The sequence below is a fragment of the Mustela erminea genome, chromosome 12 (genome assembly GCF_009829155.1).
Source record: "Mustela erminea isolate mMusErm1 chromosome 12, mMusErm1.Pri, whole genome shotgun sequence".
In the NCBI taxonomy this organism is placed as follows: domain Eukaryota; kingdom Metazoa; phylum Chordata; class Mammalia; order Carnivora; family Mustelidae; genus Mustela; species Mustela erminea.
Genome location: NC_045625.1, coordinates 80,410,862 through 80,429,923, shown reverse-complemented (window position 1 = coordinate 80,429,923; position 19,062 = coordinate 80,410,862). Strand labels below are relative to the sequence as shown.

At 37.2% G+C, this 19,062-nt stretch overlaps 1 protein-coding gene and 1 non-coding gene across 2 annotated transcripts in view; both read left to right on the top strand.

Annotated features, from left to right (window-relative positions):
- Nucleotides 1–10,380, top strand: part of C12H9orf85 (chromosome 12 C9orf85 homolog) — a 66,634-nt gene extending 56,254 nt beyond the window's left edge. Inside the window, exons 3-4 of the mRNA XM_032306761.1 lie at nt 9,594–9,707; nt 10,203–10,380. Coding sequence (XP_032162652.1) covers nt 9,594–9,707; nt 10,203–10,350 — 262 coding nt within the window. The 3' untranslated portion in view covers nt 10,351–10,380. The remainder of the gene's footprint in view (nt 1–9,593; nt 9,708–10,202) is intronic.
- Nucleotides 10,381–18,612: 8,232 nt separating this feature from the next.
- Nucleotides 18,613–18,719, top strand: LOC116571209. The gene has a single exon (XR_004277777.1). It is a non-coding gene; the product is annotated as a U6 spliceosomal RNA (small nuclear RNA).
- Nucleotides 18,720–19,062: the final 343 nt, after the last annotated feature.

The following is a 19,062-nucleotide window of genomic DNA, read 5'->3' as shown; positions in this document are numbered from 1 at the left end:
ATGCTGTCATATACATTCCTGTACAGGGTTTTATGTGAACAGGTTTTTATTTCTCTTGAGTGAATGTGTAGCACTGAGTTTGTTGGATTATATGCTAAGGATGTGTTTATAAGGAAGTATCAGACTGTTTTCCAAAATGGCTCTACTATTTGCATTCTTTTTTTTTTTTTTTAAGATTTTATTTATTTATTTGACAGAGAGAAATCACAAGTAGACGGAGAGGCAGGCAGAGAGAGAGAGAGAAGCAGGCTCCCTGATGAGCAGAGAGCCCGATGCAGGACTCGATCCCAGGATCCTGAGATCATGACCCGAGCTGAAGGCAGCGGCTCAACCCACTGAGCCACCCAGGCGCCCCACTGTTTGCATTCTTACTGGCACTGTAAGAGTTCTAGATGTTCTGCATCCTCATCAACACTTAGGATCTTCTGTTTGTTTTATTTTATTATTTATTTATTTATTTATTTTTAAGACTATTTATTTGAGAAATAGAACACGGGCAGGGGGAGGGGCAGGGGCAGAGGGAGAGGGCAAAGTGGACTCCCCGCTCAGCACAGAGCCCAACATGGGCTCAATCCTAGGACCCTGGGTTCACATGAGCCAAAGTCAGATGCTTAACCAGGTGAGCCACCCAGGTGCCTCAATGTGTCCTGTTTTAGCCTTAAGTGAGTAGCTTTATCTCATTGTGATTTTAATTTGCATTTGTTTGATGACCAGTGATGCTAAACATCTTTCTATGTGCTCATTCTGCATTTGTTTCTTCTTTAGTGAAGTCTTCTTTATATATTTTAGCTCATGGTTTTATTGAATTGTTTACTTATTACTGGGCTTTGAACGTTCTTTATATATTGCAGGTACAAATCTTTTATCAGGTATCGGTTTCACAGATACTTTCTGCCAACCTCTGACATTTTTTTTTTTTAATTCTCTTAATAGTGACTTTTGTTGGGGAGGAAGAATTTCCTCTACCTTTCAAAGTCCTGCTAGCCGAACTAAGAATCAAATCAACATAAGACAGATTAACAGGGGACGACTGGGTGGCTCAGTTGGTTAAGCAGCTGTTTTCGGCTCAGGTCATGATCCCAGCGTCCTCGCATCGAGTCCCACATCGGGCTCCTTGCTCAGCGGGGAGCCTGCTTCTCCCTCTGCCTCTGCCTGCCTTTCTGTCTGCCTGTGCTCGCTCTCTCCCCTTCTCTCTCTCTGATAAATAAATAAATCTTTAAAAAAAAAAGTATTAAAAAAAAGACAGATTAACAGGAGAAAATCAAATTTAATAGTCTAAGTACAGGGAATCCACAGAAACATGGAAATTCCAAAGATAGGTAACATGATCTGTATGAGCTAAGGAGAGGGGTCAGGGTCTGAGGATGCAAAGGGAGAAAAGACCATTAGCAGGAAGGCGAAAGGAGATGTTTAGAAAACAAAGGTTTTCCTTTTATGTAGGTAAATGGCTAGGTAAAGTGGAATCTCTATTAATAGCTGTCTTCCTGGTATAAGCAAGCAGTTGTGGGGAAGTAAAGGGCTTTTCCTGAATCTGCTGGGTTTTGATTGCTTTTAACTCAGCATAGTGTTCATGCCAGAGTCCCATCTTGGGGCAGCCTACGCTTGTCCCCTATACTTTCAGAGTGGAATAATTTTTTATTTTGGTGAAGATCAGGCTTTATCAGGAATTTTTGTTCTTGATTTTGTTGTTGTAGCTAAGAAATCTTTGCCTGGCCTAGGATCACAAATATTTTCTCCTGTTTTCTTTTAGATGTTGTATAATTCTTGGTTTTATATTTGGACTTTTAACCCATTTCCTGTTAATTTATTGAATATCCAGTTGTTCCAGCATTATTTATTGAAAGGACTGTTTTTTCTCCATTGAATTCCCTTAGTACTGTGCTGAAAAATCAATCGATTATATATACTATATATCTGTTTCTGGAATGTGTTCTATCCCATTGATCTGTGTGTTTATCCTTTCACCAATACCACACTAACTTGATTACTGTAGCCTTATCATAAGTCTTAAAATCATGAATCTTCCAGCTGGTTTTCTTTTTCAAAATAGTTTTGACTATTACAGCTTTTTTTGCTTTTTTAAAAAACAGCTTTTAGAATCAGTTTGCTAATTTCTACAGAAAGACATTGGTTATTGCTATGTATAGTTCATTTTTGTTTACCAACCAACATATACTATGACTTTAATAAACTCACGTTTATTTATTTATTTATTAAATTTTAGTTTTAAGTAATCTCTACACCCAATGTGGGACTTGAACTCACGGCCCTCAAGATTGAGAGTCGCATGCTCTGCCAAGTGAGCCAGCCAGGTGTCCCTCACTTTTTATTTCTAATACTGCTTTTGTAAATTTGTTGGAATTTTCTACATAGACAGTGATTTTTTTTTTCCAATTAAGACAGTTGTATTTCTTGCTCTCCAATCTGTATGCTATTGTATTTCTTTTTTGCCTTTGTTGCACTGCTTAGGATCCCTTGTATGTTTTTTGAAAAGGAATGATGAGGGCCCATATTCTTGCCCTTTTCCTGATTTTATTCATTCTTTTACCAGTAAATATGTTATTAGCTATAATTTCCTTCTAGGAGCTTTTTATCAGGTTGAGGAAGTTTCTTTATAGTTTGCTGAGAGTTTTTAATCATGAATGGATGTTAAATTTTGTTAAGTGCTTTTTTTACATCTGATGAAATCAATATATGGTTTTTCTTCCTTAAAACATCAATTTAGTGAATTATATTCATGGATTTTTTTTTTAAGATTTTATTTATTTATTTGACAGAGATCACAAGTAGGGCAGAGAGACAGGCAAAGAGAGATGGAAGCAGACTCCCCGCTGAGCAGAGAGCTCCATGAGGGGTTCCATGTGGGGCTCGATGCGGGGCTTGTTCCCAAGACCCTGGGATCATGACCTGAGCCGAAGGCAGAGGCTTTAACCCACTGAGCCATCATGAGTCATGATGTATATCCTTTTTATATATTGCTGAATTTCATTTGCTAACATTTTGTCTTAGATTTCGATATCTATGTTCATTAGAAAAACCAGTTTATAATTTTGTCTTTGTTTTGTCATGATATTAGGGTCTTATAAAATCAGTTGGGAACTGTTCCTTCCTATTTTGTTTTCTCTTTTCTGGAAGGATTTGTGTAAAATTAGTACTATTCCTTTTTTTTTTTTTTTTAAATTAGTGCTATTCCTTATTTGGTAGAATTCACTAGTGAAGCCCTTCTGGGGCAAGAGTTTTCAACTAAGATTAATTTTCTCTTTAATGGGTAGAGGAGTTTTTAGATTATCTATTTCTTCTTTTTTCTTTCTTTCTTTTTTTCCCCTACCCAGGGAGCCCAGTGTGAGGCTCAATCCCAGGACCCTGGGAACTATGACCTGAGCCAAAGGTAGATGCTTAAAGACTGAGCCACCCAGAGGCCCTGATTATCTGTTTCTTTTTAAGCAAGTTTTGATAGTATGCCTTTTCGGGAATGTGTCTATTTTTTTTTTCTTTTAATTTTTACTTACTTGAGAGAGAGAAAGAGATTGCACACAACATGAGGGTGAGGAAGGCAGAGGGAGAGGGAGAAGCAGACGCTGAGCAGGGAGTAGGGGGGCACAGGGCTCCATCCCAGGACCCTGAGATCATGGCCTGAGATGAAGGCAGATGCTTAACGGACTGAGCCACCCAGGCGCCCCAGAAATTTGTCAATACAAAGTTGTTGAATTTATGGATATAGAGTTGTTAGTAATATTCCCTTATTATTCTTTTAATATCTGTTGGGTTTGTCTAGCGCTGTCCCTTCTTTCATTCTTGATACTGGTAATTTGTTCCTTTTCTTTTTTTATCTTCATCAACCTGGCTTTGTGTTTATGAATTATATTAATTTTTTAATAGAGCCTACTTTTGGTTTTACTGACCTTCTCTATTTTCCTGTTTTTGATTTTATTGATTTTTTTTTAAAGTAAACTCTACTCTACTTGTGGGTCTCAAACTTATGACCCCAAGATCAAGAGTCGCATGCTCTACTAACTAGCCAGCCAGGCACCCCTCAATTTTATTGATTTTGGTTTGTATTGATACTGCTTCCTTTCTTTTGTTTGCTTTGCATTTAATTTACAACTCCCCCCCCAACCCCACTTTCTTAAAGTAGAAGTTAAGATAGTTCTTCTTATTTAATATAAACATTATATAAATTTCCCAGGAACATTTTTAGCTCCATTCTATAAATTTTGATGACGTGTTTTCATTGTTGTTCCATCAAAATATTTTTTAAAGTCTTTTCTTTCTTTTTAATTTTTTTAAAGATTCATTTATTTTAGAGAGAGGGTACATGCAATTTTTAAAAAGATTTATTTATTTTAGAGAGAGAGTACATGCGTGCGTGTGTAGACATGCACACACACACACACACACACACACACACACAGGGCAAAGGGAGAGGGAGACAAGCAGATTCCCTACTGAGCCATGAGCTCAATGTGGGGCTCGATTTCAGGACCCTCAGATCATGGCCTGAGCCGAAATCAAGAGTTGGAGGCTTAACAGACTGAACCACCCAGGTGCCCCCAGTCAAAATATTTATGATTTCCCTTGTGATTTCCTCTTTGACCTGTAGATTACTTGGGACTGTTTTATTTTCTAGATATTAGGGCATTTCCAGATATTTTTCTGTTTTATTGATTTTTTAAAACAATTTCATTGCGGTAAAATAACAAATTTCAGGTTTAAGATTTTTTAAAAAAATTTGTTGAGATTGGTTTTATGGCTCAAAATATGGTCTGTCATGAAGAAAGCTCCATTGTGTACTTGAAGAGAATATATTGTTCTTGTTGGGTGGAATTTCTATAAATTTGATAGCCTTCTATCAGGCAGGTGTTCTGTATCTTTACTGACTTTTTTGTAGACTTATTCCACCAGTTACAGAGAGGGAAGTCCATAACTGTACTTTTTCTATTTCTCTTTTCAGCAGTAGTTTTGCTTCATTTATTTTAACACTCTGTTGTTAGGTGCATAAACATTTAGCATTATTGTGTGTTTTTGGAAGATTGATCCCTTTATTGTCATGTCATAATAGCCCTTTGTATACCTTGAAATTGAAGTATATTTTGATAATAATATAATGACTCCAGCTTTCTGTTGATTAGTGTTTGTTTTTTCCCCCTTGTCCTACTTTCTTTCTTTCTTTTTTTTTCTTTTTCTTGTTTTGATTTGTATCTGTATATTTATATTTAAAGTGAATTTCTGGTATCTTACGTCTTTTGTTCCAGGTTTTTCTTATTTCTAACACTTCCATTTGATGTTTTAAAAAACCTTTATGAAGATTTAATTCACACACTATACAGTTCATCCATTTGACATGTAGAATTCAGTATCATAGAGTTGTGTGACCGTCACAAGAATCAATTTGACCATTTTCATCATTGTTATGTCCCAATAATGGATCCATGATTAAAGGAATGAGACTGATAAAAAGCAAAGGTCAAGCAAAGCTTTATTTCACTCCAAGCATCAAGAATCTAACCGAATGTTCGGGGCCGCACCTCTTACAAGAGAGGGCGACCCTTCTCTGTTTCACAGACTAGCTTTTAAGGGCAAAGGCCATGCGGTGGGGCCTGGCCACGCACAGGTGACCAATGAGATTGTAACACACAGGAAACTCCACAGTGATGCTAGGTGACCAACTGAATTACAATTTACCCTAGTAGACATTTGAACCAGCCTATTACACCTTGTTAGGATTGGCGCCAAAAAGGCTCCCAAAGGGCGGGGCCCCTACTCCTTGGTAGCTGGGGAGACAGCATGCATCCCCCCACTGATAGCATGTCTCCACCTGGCCTGACCTACCCCTGTATTTGAACTTTGTTACCTGAGGCTTGTTTTCGGGACTTGTATCCAAGTAAATCCCCTGGAGGAAGGGGAGCAGAGACAGTTTCTAAATAGGTCCTTACAATCATCTCTTAAAGAAACTCCTTGCCCTGTAGTAGTCAATCTCCATTAACCCCTGAAAAACCCCGCTCTTGCTTTCTGTCTTTATCCATTTGCCTATTTTGGAATTTCACATAAACAGAATCCTGTAACATGCAGTGTTTTGTGACTGGCTTCTTTTATTTAGCATAATTTTTTCAAGTATATTGTAACACTTATCAGTACTTAATTCTTTCTTATTACTAAATATTCCATTGTAGAGCTGTACCTCTTATTTATCCATTCATTACTTGATGGACATTCAGATTGTTCTACTCTTTTGGCTATTAACAAATAATGCCGCTGTCAACGCTCAGGGACAAGTTTTTGTATGCGTATTTGTTTTCTTTCCTTTTTTTTTTTTTTAAAGATTTTATTTATTCATTTGAAAGACAGAGATCACAAGTAGGCAGAGAGGCAGACAGAGAGAGAGGAAGGGAAGCTGGATCCCTGCTGAGCAGAGAGCCTGATGTGGGGCTCGATCCCAGGACCCTGAGCTGAAGGCAGAAGCTTAACCCACTGAGCCACCCAGGCACCCCGTCTATTGAGATTCTTTTCCCATTTATAATCAGATTGTATTTTTTGCTATTGAGTTGTGTGAGCTCATTATGTTTTGGATGTTAACCCCTTCTCAGATACTATATATGATTTGTAAATATTTTTTATTTAGTCGGTTACCTTTTCATTTTGATGGTTTTCTTTGCTGTATAGAAGCTTTTTAGTTTGATATAGTGCCCCTTATTCATTTTTAATTTTTCTGCTTTACTTTTAGTCTTAAATTCAAAAGATTATTGCTAAGGCCTCTATTAAAGAGCTTATTGCCCATGTTTTCTTCTAGGGATTTTATAATTTCAAGTCTTACACTCAAGTATTTAGTCCATTTTGAATGAAATTTTTTTTTTTTAAGATTTTATTTATTTATTTGACAGGCAGAGATCACAAGTAGGCAGAGAGGCAGGCAGAGAGAGAGGAAGGGAAGCAGGCTCCTAGCTGAGCAGAGAGCCCAATGCGGGGCTCGATCCCATGACCCTGGGACCTGAGCTGAAGGCAGAGGCTTTAACCCACTGAGCCACCCAGGTGCCCCTTGAGTGAATTTTGTTATGGTGTAGGACAGGGATCCAGTTTCACTTTTTGTGCATGTGGCTGTCCAGTTTTCCCAGCCCTATTTATTGAAGAGACTGTTGTTTTCCTATTGTTTGTTCTTAGCAACTTTGTTGTAAATTAATTGACCATATATGCTTTTGTTTCGGGGCTATCAATTCTGTTCTATTGATCTATGTGCTTGTTTTCATGTCCATACCATACTTTTTTGATTACTGTAGCTTTGTAATATAGTTTGAAATCAAGATGTGTGACATCTCCAGCTTTGTTCTTTCTCAGGATTGCTTTGACTCTTCAGGGTCGTTTGTGGTTCCATATAAAGTTTAGAATTGTTCTATTTTTGTGAGAAATGTCACTGGAATTTTGCTAACCATTACATTGAATCTGTATATTACTTTGGGTAATATGAACATTTTAACAATATTATACAAATAAGTACAGAATATTCCATCCAGAAACAACAGGATACATTTTCTTCTCAATTACACATGGAATACTCTTCAGCATAGTTCATATGTTAGGGCACAAAACAAACTTTAAAAACTTCAGAAGACTGAAATCATATTAAGCATCTTTTTCAACCACAGCGCTATAAAAGCAGAAATAAATTACGAGTACAAAAGTGAAGTAAACAACATGCTGCTGAACAACCAGTGAGTGAATGAAGAAATCAAAAGAGAAATTAAAAAAAACCTGAAGACAACTGAAAATGGAAATACAACACACCATAACTTAAAAGATGCAACAGAAGTAGGCGAACTAAAGCCCAAACTTAGGAGAAGGGAGGAAATAACATAGACCAAAGCAGGGGGAAAAGAAAGAAAGAAAGAAAGAAAGAAATAGAAACTAAAAAGAAAGTAAAAAAGATCAGTGAAACTAAGAACTGGTTCTTTGGAAAGATAAAACAAAATTAACAAATCTTTTGTTAAACTCACCAAGTATAAAAGAGAAAAGAGTCAAGTAAAATCAGAAGTAAAAGAGTAGAAGTTACAAGTAATACAACATAAATAAAAAGGATCCCAAGAGACTATATGAACAAACATATGTGAACAAATTGGAGAAATAGGGATTTTCCTAGAAACACACTATCTACCAAGACTGAATTAAAGAAATAGAAAATCTGAACAGGGACGCCTGAGTGGCTCAGTTGGCTGAGCTGTTGCCTTCGGCTCAGGTCGAGGTTCCGGGGTCCTGGGATCAAGTCCCCCATGGGGCCCCTTGCTCCGAGGAGAGCCTGCTTCTCCCTCTGCCTTCTCTGACTGCCACTCCCCCTGCTTGTGCTGTCTCTCTCTCTCTCTCTCTCTGACAAATAAATAAAATCGTAAAAAAAAAAAAAAAGAAAATCTGAACAGATTAAGTACTAGTAAAATTGAATTAATAATTAAAAACCTCTCCCAAAACAAAACTCCAGGACCAGACAGTTTCATAGGTGAATTCTGCCAATATTTAAAGAATTAATAGCGATTCATCTCAAATCATTCCAAAACTTCCAAACTCATTTTATGAGGCCAAACTCACCTGGATACCAAAACCAAAGGATGGCAGAGGAAAAGAAAATTGCTGGCCTATATTCCTCATGTATGTAGTTGCAAGAATCCTCAACAAAATATTAGCAAGCCAAATTCAACTCTGAATAAATGCAGAAAAAGCATTAGACAGAAAATGTCAACATCTGTTTATGATGAAAACTCTCAACAAACAAATAGAGGAAGTATACCTCAACATAATAAAGGCCTCATATGACAAACCCACAGCTAACATTATACTTGCAATGAAAAGCCAGAAGCTTTTCCTCTAAGATCAGGAACAAGACAAGGATGCCTCTTCTTGCTACTTTGATTCAACATAGTACTGAAAGTCGTAGCCAGAGTAATTAGGCAAGAAAAAGAAATGAAAGGTGTCCAAATAGGAAAGGAAGAAGTAAAATTGTCACGATTTGAAGATGACATTTTTTTTATTTTTTATTTTTTATTTTTAATTATTTTTTATTATTTTTTAAAAGATTTTATTTATTTATTTGACAGACAGAGATCGTAAGTAGGCAGAGAGGCAGGCAGAGAGAGAGGAGGAAGCAGGCTCCCCGCTGAGCAGAGAGTCCGACGCGGGGCTCGATCCCACGACCCTGGGATCATGACCCGAGCCGAAGGCAGTGGCTGAACCACTGAGCCACCCAGGCGCCCCATGAAGATGACATTTTTTTTTAAAGATTTTATTTATTTATTTGACAGACAGATCACAAGTAGGCAGAGAGGCAGGCAGAGAGAGAGAGAGGAGGAAGCAGGCTCCCTACTGAGCAGAGAGCCTGATGCGGGGCTCGATCCCAGGGTCCTGGGATCATGACCTGAGCCGAAGGCAAAGGCTTTAACCCACTGAGCCACCCAGGCGCCCCGAAGATGACATTTTTAAAAGCTTTAAGAAAGTAGATAAATCTGGGGTGCCTACATAGCTTAGTTAGTAGAGCAGCCCTATGTTTATTTTATTTCATCAAATAAATCTTAGGCAATTGGTAAAAAATAATGCTTGATTTTTCCCCCCACTTTTAGTGTTAAATGTTTACAAAAGTCAGTGAAGGATTCTTACCACATAATGTGTAGACCATGTGCCTGTGAACTTGAAGTTTGTGCAAAATGTGGAAAGAAAGAAGACATTGTTATTCCGTGAGTATTTTCTTTTTTGTTTGCGATTTACTCTTTAAGTAATTGATCTCTAAATTTTTTTTGAGGAAACATCCAGTAGCTCTGAGAGTCTTAAGGTACAGTGTATCACACTGATTTAGACTTTTTTTTCCTACCTAACAGGAAAAAATCTTAATTATTTATTATATTTTTCTATCATTATAGTAAAAATATAACTATATTTTTAGGAAATTAAAATACCTATGAAGTTCGTATTCATCACTCATCACACAAGAATTTATTCATTATGCAACTAATTTTCTTGAATGGTCATCACTTATTAATTTCTTTGAGCCTCCTTTATTGACAATAGTATTGTAATTGGTTGGAATCAGGACTTCAAGACTGGAGTTAGTCTTCAAGGATTGTTTTCTTTATACTTATTAGACTCCTATCAATCGGGAAATATAAAGTTTGTTTTAATCAACAGAAAATGAAAGCCTGAGAAATAAATAGAAGTGTTTTTTTTTTTTTTAGGTTTAATAAAGAACCAGAAAAGACAGAAAATCCTGAAAGTAATCTACGTTCCAACCATAGAAGTTGCAGAAGAAATGAAGAAGAAAGCGATGATGACTTAGATTTTGATATTGATTTAGATGACACAAAAGACAATCAAGTGGGTTAATATATTAAAAGTCAGTTTAAAAACATGAAATTCTGAGCGACTTTTGACTTTGGGAGTTTTACACAAGAAATACTGTGAAATCCTAATGAGAAAAATGGCAAAAACCTATAGAAAATAGGCACAATTCACACATGGACAATATAAATTATGCATGATACCTGGATAATTCTAAAACTTTGATCCAGAGCTTTCTTTTTTTTAATTTATTTTTTATTTTTTTATTAACCTATAATGTATTTTTAGCCCCAGGGGTACATGTCTGTGAATCGCCAGGTTTATACTTCATAGCACTCACTGTAGCACATACCTTCCCCAATGTCCATAACCCAACTACTCCTATCCCCCTCCCCCAGCAACCCTCTGTTTTGTGAGCTTAAGAGTCTTTTATGGTTTTTCTCCCTCCTGATCCCATCTTGTTTCATTTATTCCTTTCCTATCCCCCAAACCCTTCACGTTGCCTCTCAACTTCCCTTGTATCAGGGAGATCATATGATAATTGTCTTTCTCTGATTGACTTATTTTGCTAAGATAATACCCTCTAATTCTTTTTTTTTTTTTTTTTTAAGATTTTATTTCTTTATTTAACAGAGAGAAATCACAAGTAGGCAGAGAGGCAGGCAGAGAGAGAGAGAGGAGGAAGCAGGCTCCCCGCTGAGCAGAGAGCCCGATGCGGGACTTGATCCCAGGACCCTGAGATCATGACCTGAGCCGAAGGCAGCGGCTTAACCACTGAGCCACCCAGGCGCCCCATTACCCTCTAATTCTATCCACGTCATCGCAAATGGCAAGATTTCATCCAGAACTTTCTTATAATAAATTTTTAAGTAGCATATGCTAGAATACCTGCCAAAATGAGTCTTAGGGTATCATATTGCAGTTTTGGGGGATTATTTAGAAGAGTATACTACCTAATTTCAAACTAAAGAAGATTCAGAATTGTTGGTTGTGTAAGAACTATCTTGTGGAAAAATCAGTGCTAGCCTCAAAAATTGGTCCACATTAAGTACTTTTTTATAGACTGATCTCAAGTAAATGGCCCACATAACAAAGCCCCCTTACTTACAAGCTTATTATAAAAAGCTTGTTATTTTTTATAATAATGTTTAACAAGTGTTGTAGCAGTTTTTCCTTTGAAAGTATTTTTACATACCTGATCACATTTTTTACCTTTCTTCTTGTGCAAGATACACATACAGAAAATAATGTATAAAATACGTATGTTTTCGGGCGCCTGGGTGGCTCAGTGGGTTATACTTCTGCCTTCGGCTCAGGTCATGATCTGAGGGTCCTGGGATCGAGCCCTGCATGGAGCCCTGCATCGGGCTCTCTGCTCAGCCAGGAGCCTTCTCCCTTTCACTCACTGCCTGCCTCTCTGCCTACTTGTGATCTCTGTCTGTCAAATAAATAAATAAAATCTTTTAAAAAAACATATGTATAGTTAATTATGAAGAAAAGTCATACATTTGTCATCCAGATGAAGAAACTACTTTTAAACAATATAAACTAGTTTCTCTGATTTTTAGTTCTTTTTTCTTTTTATTTTGAAATATCTCAAGCCTAAACAAAACAGAAAAATAGAAACCTTCTATATCCTTTATCTAGATTCACAGTTGATTTGTTATGTTTTCATTATAGCTCAATAGATTGATATAGATGCATATTGTGTTTGCTGAACCATTTGAACATAAGTGGCAGACATTAGTTTTGAACTTTATATGAACAGACTTTTGCATGTTGTATCTCTTCTTTATTTTATTATTCATGAGATTGAGATTGATGCATGTTGTTTTAAGAGCTCTGATTTTGTCATTTTACATTACTGCATTTTATTCCCTTGTCTTTACATACCATGATTCATTTATCCTCTCTAATGTTGAGGGAGATTTGAGTTATTTTTAAAATTTTCCTAGTACAAAGAATACTGCTGTGAGCATTGCTACATGTGTTTCTTAGTACATATGTGTTGTTTCTTGGTGAACATTTCTATTAGGTCTATATCTAGTAGTGGTACAGGCCATCCAACAATATGCATATGCAAGTTCAGGATTACTGTATAATGCCAAGTTGTCTTTCCAGAAGAATTATTATTTCCTTCCCCCATAGCAATATATTAAGAGTTTCAGTGCTCTGTATCCTAACACTTCATCTTTGAATTTCTGTCAGTTTGATAAGTATGTATGTCTTTGTCTTAATAATTTTGTAATTTATATGTATATGTATGTATATATATACATAAACACATGCACGTATATATACCATGTCCTGTTATCCATTCATCTGTGGATGGACACTTAGATTGGTTCCATATCTTAGGTATTGTAAGTAATGCTGCAGTAAACATAGGGCTACATATATCTTTTCAAATTAGTGTTTTTATTTTCTTTGGGTAAATACTCAGTGCTGGAATTACTGTATCATATAGTATTTCTATTTTCTAATTTTTTGAAGAACCTCCATACTGTTTCTCATAGTGGTTGCACCAGCTGACGTTCCCATGAGCAGTGCACGAGAGCTCCCTTTTCTCTACATCCTCACTAGTGCTTGCTATTTCTTTTTTTTTTTTTGAGAGTAGGCACCCTGACAAAGTGTGAGATGACTTTTCATTGTGGTTTTGATTTGCATTTCCCTTAGTATTAGTGATGTCCAGCATCTTTTCATGTGTCTCTTGGCCATTTGTATGTCATCTTTGGAAAAATGTCTGTTCAAACTCTCTACCCATTTTTAATCATATTTTTTCATTTAAAAATATAAAATCTTAAGGGTGCCTGGGTGGCTCCGTCAGTTAAGCGTCTGCCATCAGCTCAGGTCATAATCCCAGGGTCCTGGGATTGAGCCCTGCTTGGGGCTCCCTGCTTATCGGGAAGCCTGCTTTTCCCTCTCACTCTGCTTGCCGTTTCCCCTGCTTGTGTGCTTTCTCTCTCTCTGTTAAATAAACAAAAATCTTCTAAAAAAATAAAAATAGAAATGTAAAATCTTTTCAAAACATTAAGAAAAAATGGACACATAAATGGAGAAAGATAAAATAAATGGAGAGATGCTGGGAGAGATACTGGGTTCATGCTGGGGAAGTCTCAATATTCTAAGCTCAAGACCTTACAGAAAGTTTCCCATCAATTTGGCTTACCTTTTTGCATATAAACTTATTTTCTGGACATAGTAACTTGTGGTTAAGGAGCCAACTAAATCATTAGTTCTAGCATAAGTTCTTTCCCATCTGAATGAATCATAACTCCTCAGATTACCTTCTCAGGAGAGAAGTTTAACAAAGAGCATCACCTAGTGACATAGCCTAATATCTGCATTTCTGTTTTTAGTGTTAAGAAAGGGTTTTTTTTGTTTTGTTTTGTTTTTTTTAAGCAGACAAATTTAATTGTTACATATGGTTCATTTAATTTTTTGGAATTATTTTGTCTAACCCCCCCCAAGATAATAAATAAATAAATAAATAAATAAATAATTTTGTCTACCCCCCAAGATAATAATAATTATATATATATATGGTTACCCTAATCCTAATCTAATTTTTATATATGTAAATTCCATATATGTATTTAGGGAATGCAGATATATATATATGGAATTGTTATTGAGGATCCATGCTGTCTGGTACCAGAGTCTGTTTTTTAACTACTGTACTATATAGTACCACTCTTGACAAACATCAAAAGGAGTTCCAAAGGTAAATAGAGAAAAAACTGTTAGATGGAGGACATGGCATGAACTTACTTGGTGACTACAAAGGCTTGGAATAATAATGACAACAATTTAATAATAGCATTCATTCAATTCAACAAATAATCATTGAGCACTTAACATGTGCAAGGGCACTGTTCAAGATACGCAGGGTACAACAATGAACCAACCAAAGATCCTTATCCTTTCAGAGATAACTCTTTAGTGGGTAGAGATAGACAACAAGCACTGAACATAAGAAGGAAATTATATTAGAATGTGTAAATGCTATAGGGAAAAATATGGAATGGTTGGCTGTTTGGGAGTCTAAGGGCGTGGATGGCATAGGGATGAGGGTATACAAGTGGGTGGCAAGTAGGCTATGATTTTTTTTCTTTTTTTTTTTTTTTTTAAAGTTTTTATTTATGTATTAGAGAGAGACAGCATAAGCAGGGGGAGTGAAAGGCAGAAGGAGAGTGAGAGGCTGGCTCCTCTTGGAGCAGGGAGCCCGACTTGGCTCTTGATCCCAGGACCCGAGGATCATGACCTGAGCCAAAGGCAGATGCTTAACTAACTGAGTCACCCAGTGCCCCTAAGCTGTGATTTTTTATTTATTTTTTATTATTATATTTTAAAGATTTTATTTATTTATTTGACAAACAGAGATCACAAGTAGGCAGAGAGTCAGGCAGAGAGAGAAGAGGAAGCAGGCTCTCTGCTGCACAGAGAGCCTGATGTGGGGCTCCATCCCAGGAGGCTGAGACCATGACCTGAGCCTCGGTGGCTCAGTGGGTTAAGCCTCTGCCTTTGGCTCAGGTCAGGATCCCGGTGTCCTGGGATGGAGCCCTGCATTGGGCTCTCTGCTCGGTGGGGAGCCTGCTTCCCCCTCTCTCTCTTATTGCCCCTCTGTCTACTTGTGATCTCTTGCTCTCTCTGTCAAATAAATAAATAAAATACAAAAAAATTTTTTTTTTAATTTTATTTACTTTTTTTTTTTTTTTTAAGAGGGACATGGGGCAGCGGGAGAGGGAGAAAGAGACTCTTAAGCAGGCTCCATGCCCAGTACAGAGCCCCATGCAGGGCTTGATCTCATAACCTTGAGATCATGACCTGAGCCGAAATCAAGAGTTGGATGCCACCCAGGTGCCCTTATTTTACTTTTTAAAGTAAGCTCTATATGGGGCTTCAACTCACAACCCCAAGATCAAGAGTCACTAACTGAGCCCACCAGGTGCCTCCAGTTTGTATGTTTTCTGTTGGCCTGCCTTTTCATTCATTAATTCTGTCTTCTATATAAATAGGGTTAAGGTATTGAGTGTGCTATTAAACCCAGTTAATAAGGGCGCCTGGGTGGCTCAGTGGGTTAAGCCTCTGCCTTTGGCTCAGGTCATGATCCCAGGGTCCTGGGATTGAGCCCCGCATTGGGCTCTCTGCTCTGCAGGGAGCCTGCTTCCCTTCCTCTCTCTGCCTGCCTCTCTGCCTACTTGTGATCTCTCTCTGTCAAATAAATAAATAAAAATCTTAAAAAAAAAAAACAAAAAAACCCTAGTTAATAAATTGCTAATTTCAGATACTGGATTTTACAGTTGCAAATGTCCATTTGATTCTTTTTTTATTGATCATAACTGTTCAAATATTCCATGTTACCCATCTCGTGCATCTTTTTCTCTTATCTACATATTTATCACAGTTATTTTGAAGTCCTTTTCCACTTTTGTTTGCTTTAATTGATTATTTTATCTTGATTATTGGACACTTTCTCCTGTTTTGCCTATCTAATAGTTTTTATTATAGGCCAGAAATTGTGGATGATGCGTTTTAGAGGGTCCCCTAAAAAACAGATGACTGCCGATCGACTTGATCCTATCAGAACTTGATCTTAGGCTTTGCTGGGGTGGTCTGTTGCAGTTTACATTTATTTCTAGAGTTCCTTATTCCTGTGTTTTTCTTCTCAAATATTGTCTTTATTCCTGGGCCTGTATTTCCTGGGGTATTAACATGGGTAAGGCCAGACTCCAGCACTGCATGACCTCTCGGCTCTAAGCCTGTCTCAGCAGCTGTTCTCCGCGAGGACTCCTTGAGTTGTGCCCTGGGCTTGTGCAGCTTTGGAGAGTATGGAATGACCAGAGAAGCAGAAGGAGAACCAAGAACAGGTGTCTTGCTTGGAAGGCAAGGGGCATGTGAATCAAGGGCGGAATGTATTCTGATACTGTTCAAAATTACAGCCTTTCCATGATATGCTCATCAAGTGTTCATGACTCTGTGTAGTGATAACAGTCATTATCCATGTTAACAGATGAGAAATTAAGTCTGGGTTTTGAACCTGTACAATCTCCTGATCCTAGGACCCATTTTGCATATTAGGGTTAGTATGCGTGAGAATCGTTTGTGCGTTGCTAGCGGGGTAACTCTACTGGTTTCCATACTATTAGTATTCCAGGACTCTCCGACAGTCCTCCTCTGCCTTGCTTTCATCTTCCATTGTTTCAGACAGTTCGGAGCTTTTTTTCCTGAAGAACCACTGTGTCTCAGGCATCATTGAGAGTGCTCATTGCTGAAGCCCTTGAATTCAGATCACTTTTTTTATGACTGCTGATTTCCACATTTGAGTCATACTACCTGTAATCTTCCTAAGCAGGTGATGTCAGTTTATTGTGAGACCTAGTTGCATAATGGAAAGAATATAGGTGTTTGCAAGCATTTCTGAATATATCCCATAGGTTGTATTGGGAGGGTAAGTTGCAGTGATTATCTTTTAATACAGTAATAATTATTAGGAGAAGAAAAAGTTGTTTTTGTCTTTTTTTTTAAAGATTTTATTTATTTATTTGATAGAGATCACAAGTAGGCAGAGAGGCAGACAGAGAGAGAGGGGGAAGCAGGTTCCCCGCTGAGCAGAGAGCCCAATGTGGGGCTCAATCCCAGAACCCTGAGCTCATGACCTGAGCCGAAGGCAGAGGCTTTAACCCACTGAGCCACCCAGGTGCTCCAGGAAAAAGTTGTTATATGTACTTGTTATGAATGTTTTTCTTTTATCACGTAAGATAAACAGCAATGTTCTGAGTAATCATTCTTCAGTTTTCAGGTGACTAAAGTAAGCTCAGAGATTAAGTAACTTGCCACAGTCAGAAAGATAGTAAGTAATAAACCTGGGGGCCTGGGTGGCTCAGCTGGTTAGGCGCCTGTCTTTGGTCCAGGTTCCTGGGGTTGAGCCCCATGTCAGGCTCCTTGTGCAGCGGGAAACCCTCTGCCTCTGCCTGCCACTCTACCTGCTTGTGCTTGCTCTCTCTCTCTGTCAAATAAAGAAATGAATAATCTTTAAAAAAAAACCAAAAAACCTAAGATTCAAATCACGTCTATGTGTTTCCAAAGCCTATATCATTTCAATCGCATTTATGCAAAATCATCCATATTCCATGTTCCTAAAATGGTTTTTTTTCTTAAGTGAAATTTGTAACAACAATAACTTGAACAAACCTCTGTCACTTCCTACCTCCCTCTTTCTGGGTCTTTTTCTTCCCGTGTAACATTAGTTGTTACTGAATGAGTGTCCTGTTCTAAAGGTACATTTTTTTTTTAAATTATACAAACTTTATAGATATCCTCCACATAACTTCTGGCATAGAATTTTGTGACTCATGATGTTCTGATTTGTGTGTAATACTGTATGTTGCAAGACCATTTTCCACAGTTTTTACTGGCAACCCTTATGGAGTCACGGGAGTATGCTGAGATTACATACTCAGCTCTATACTAACGAGTCCCACGATTCTGTCAATAATACAGATGGAAATAATTATGCATTCTCAAATCTCTTACGTAAGACCTTTTAAGGAATTAAAGTACCAGGCTTTTAAAAGATACTACTACATAAAATTACACATGAAGTTGCACCTTTTATTTCTGTATCATCTTAAAAATGAAAAATTTTTATGGTCTTAAAAATAGTTCCTTTACAAAGGAAAAATGTGCATTATCATAAAATGTATAGTTGGTACTTTTACTGATACGGAAGGCTTAAGGGGCACCTGGATGGCTCATTGGCTAAGCGTCTCTTGGTTTTCACTCAGGTTGTGATCTCAGGGTTGTGAGACTGAGCCCTATGTCAGCCTCCCTGCTCAGTAGGGAGTCTGCTTAAGATTCTCTATCCCTTCCCTTGACCCCTCCCCCAACTTGTGCATGTGTATTCTCACTCTTTAAACAAAAAAAAGGAAGATCTAAAAATATATATTTGATATAAAAATATAAATAGTACCTAAATGTTCAGAAGTTGACTAAGTGATAAAATATTTTATCAAAATTTGGCCTAGAAGTTTCTGTAACCTCTAGAAATATTAATTTGAAGTATATAAATTATATTTTATTGTTAAATACTTAAATTTATATTATTAAATACTACTTAAAATTATATTTTTCATTTTTATAAATTTTTTTTTGTTTTGTTTTTTTTAGTTTTAAGTAATCTCTAATACCTGACATGGGGCTTGAACTTAAAACCCTGAGATCAAGAGTCACATATTCTACCAACTAAGCCAACCAGGGACCCCACGTTTTTTCACTGGTTTAGAGCAAATCAAATGTCTTGAACTTGTGCTCACTTCAGCAGCATATGTAGTAAAATTGGAGCAAAACAGAGAAGATTAGCATGACCCCTGTGCAAGGATGACATGCAAATCTGTGAAGTGTTCCATATGAATTTTAAAAAGTCTTTGATCTCAACATTAGCATTAAGTTTCAATTAACATTTTGAAAGGCATACATTGTCCATTGATGAACCTCATGGATAATGAGCAAAAGCATCCAAATACAATGAAATTACTTATTTTATGATTCTGTTTATACCTAAGTTCAAAAGTAGTCAAAACTAATTTGTGGTAGGTCTCAGGATAGTGGTTACTTTGGGGGGTGTGATATTGACAAGGAAGGGGGCATGAGAGAACCTTCTGAAATGCAGGAGCCACCTGATTTTGATCTAGGTGGTGGTTATACTAGGGTATGGAGATATGAAATTCAAGGGCTCCTGGGTGGCTCAGTCAGTGA